Here is a 2238-nt window from a genome sequence, read left to right on the forward strand (position 1 = left end):
CTTTTTTTTTCTCTTTTTTACTACTGCTTTGACTCCCATTTGTTTGTGGTTGATATATTAGTATGCCATACTGTACTAGGGCCACACACACAGACGCGAGGGTTCCATTGTGTTCAAACCTGCATCTCTTTTTCGGCCATTTATTCTCACTCAGGCAGACAGGATGACAGAGGAGAGCAAGCACAGACTTCCATAACACACGTCCCAGCCAAGCAAAACTCCCGCTTAGGAAAACAAGCAAGAATACCAACATTACCATGCTTTTCCAAGTTCTGGCCGGGACATATTCAAACAGACACAGAGAGAGAGACAGACACAGAGAGAGACAGACAGACACAGAGAGAGAGAGAAAGAGAGAGAGAGACAGAGAGAGACAGACTTTGACTTTAAATATATCTTTATTGGGCAGTCAAAACTGCAAGCTAACCAAGAGTTACACCACAACAGCCATTTTTCTCAGTCTCATTCAAACAAAAGCCATTCAATTGAAAGAGAACGGGTTTGAGAGAGAGAGAATGAGAGAGGGGGGAGAAAGAGAGAGAATTAGAGGGGGAAGAGAGAGGGAGAATGAGAGAGTGGGGGGAGAGAGAGAATGTGAGATGGGGAGAGAGAGAATGAGTGAGAGAGGGGGGAGAGAGAGAGAGGGGGGAGAGAGAGAGAGGGGGGGAGAGAGAGGGGAGGGAGAGAGAATGAGAGAGGGGGGAGAGAGAGAGAGGGGGGAGAGAGAAAGAATGAGAGAGATGGGAGAGAGAGAGAGAATGAGAGAGGGGAGAGAGAGAGAGAATGAGAGAGAGGGGAGAGAGAGGTGGTGGTGGGGGGCTCAGGAAAGCCAAGCTTGAAAAAGGGAAGGAGGTCTATATAGGCTGAATCACAGTTGGTTAGCCAGCACACTTTGGAGAAGAATAAATCAGTTTCAGATTTTAAACAAATCAAACAACAAAAAATGAATTCAAAGAGGGTCTCAAAGCCTTTATTAGGTTTCAGAGAGGAAAAGAAAAATGTTACAGATTTATACATAACTAATGTCACTTCAAGATGGAATCTCTGATTGATATATTAGAAAAAAAAGACAGTGAAAAGATTGATGAAAAAAGAATGAGAAAGATGGCATGGTAAGCCAGACAGGAGATTATTCTAAGAGGCTAGACATTTGTAGGATCCTTCACAAAGCTTAAAAGAACTACACCTCCCATGAACCATCACTTCAACTAGTGTTCTCAATAAAGGACCGGGTCAACGACACATCATAATACCAACATGGTGGTGGGCAGTGATCAAAACAAAACACCAAACAGGTAGCAGTTTTACTTTTAGTTAATATATTTTTGCCAATCATCAGGCCTCAGAGATGCATCTATAGACACTCGCCTGCAAAACCACACCCAAACGATCAGTTAGATTCATAAAGTCATCAACTTCATGTCCATCACCCGGCATGCCATAGATGCAGACATGATAGTATCTGATAGTTGGACAAACAAAACAAAAGGGGATTACCATGAAACATACAAACAAACATGAACATTTTGAACTAAGGACAGTCTGCTTTGGTCTGTCACCGTGTGTGCATACAGACTGGTACCATGGTCACCATGACAAAATACATGAGGGGGGGAGGGGGAAGTGGGGGGTGAAGGTACAAAAGGGCCAGAACAAAACAAACGATGACAGCAGTGTGTGTTGGAGAGAGAGAGACAACATAACAAAGACAATAAACAGACTGTGGGGTATGCTCGTTACGGATTCAGACTTGATAACTTGGGACAGCGGAAAGGGGCGTGTGTGCGAGCGTGTGTGTGTGTGTGGGGAGGGGGGTGAGGAGTGGGGGAAGACCATGTTTACCGAGCCCAGTCCAGACCAAACTGTAGGGGGGCGGGGGGGGGGGGGTGAGGGGGGTCGGGTGTGTGTATATGTGTGTGTAAGGGTCGGTCACAGACGCTTCTCCTTCCCTCTTTACCGGTACCCGGGGCCAGGCTGGGTGTAGCCCTGGCCGTAGGGGGGGCGGTTGCGGGCGTACGGGTTGGACGCCCCTGGGGGTGGGGTGGCGTTGGTGCCGGGGGGCGGGGTGTACCCGGGGCGGGGCTGGTAGGCCGGGCCGGGCTGGGAGCTGGGGGGCAGGTTGTAGTTAGCCGGCTGGGTAGCTTGGGAGGTGTAGTTTTGAGGAGGAAAGGCTCCGGGGGGATACTGTTGGGCCCCCTGGGGGGCTTGGGGCTGCTGCTGGGCCCCCTGGAAGCTGGG

At 48.9% G+C, this 2238-nt stretch overlaps 1 protein-coding gene across 5 annotated transcripts in view; it reads right to left on the reverse strand.

Moving 5' to 3' along the window:
- Positions 1–944: 944 nt before the first annotated feature.
- Positions 945–2238, reverse strand: part of tfg (trafficking from ER to golgi regulator) — a 12842-nt gene continuing 11548 nt past the window's right edge. For all 5 annotated transcript variants that reach the window (XM_084688947.1, XM_084688943.1, XM_084688945.1 and 2 more), the window contains one exon: positions 945–2238. This exon is cut by the window's right edge and continues 110 nt beyond it. In XM_084688947.1, the coding sequence (XP_084545073.1) occupies positions 1954–2238 (285 nt within the window). In that variant the 3' untranslated portion in view covers positions 945–1953.

Source organism: Hypomesus nipponensis, chromosome 23, assembly GCF_054491055.1.
Source record: "Hypomesus nipponensis isolate SF chromosome 23, ASM5449105v1, whole genome shotgun sequence".
Lineage (NCBI taxonomy): Eukaryota > Metazoa > Chordata > Actinopteri > Osmeriformes > Osmeridae > Hypomesus > Hypomesus nipponensis.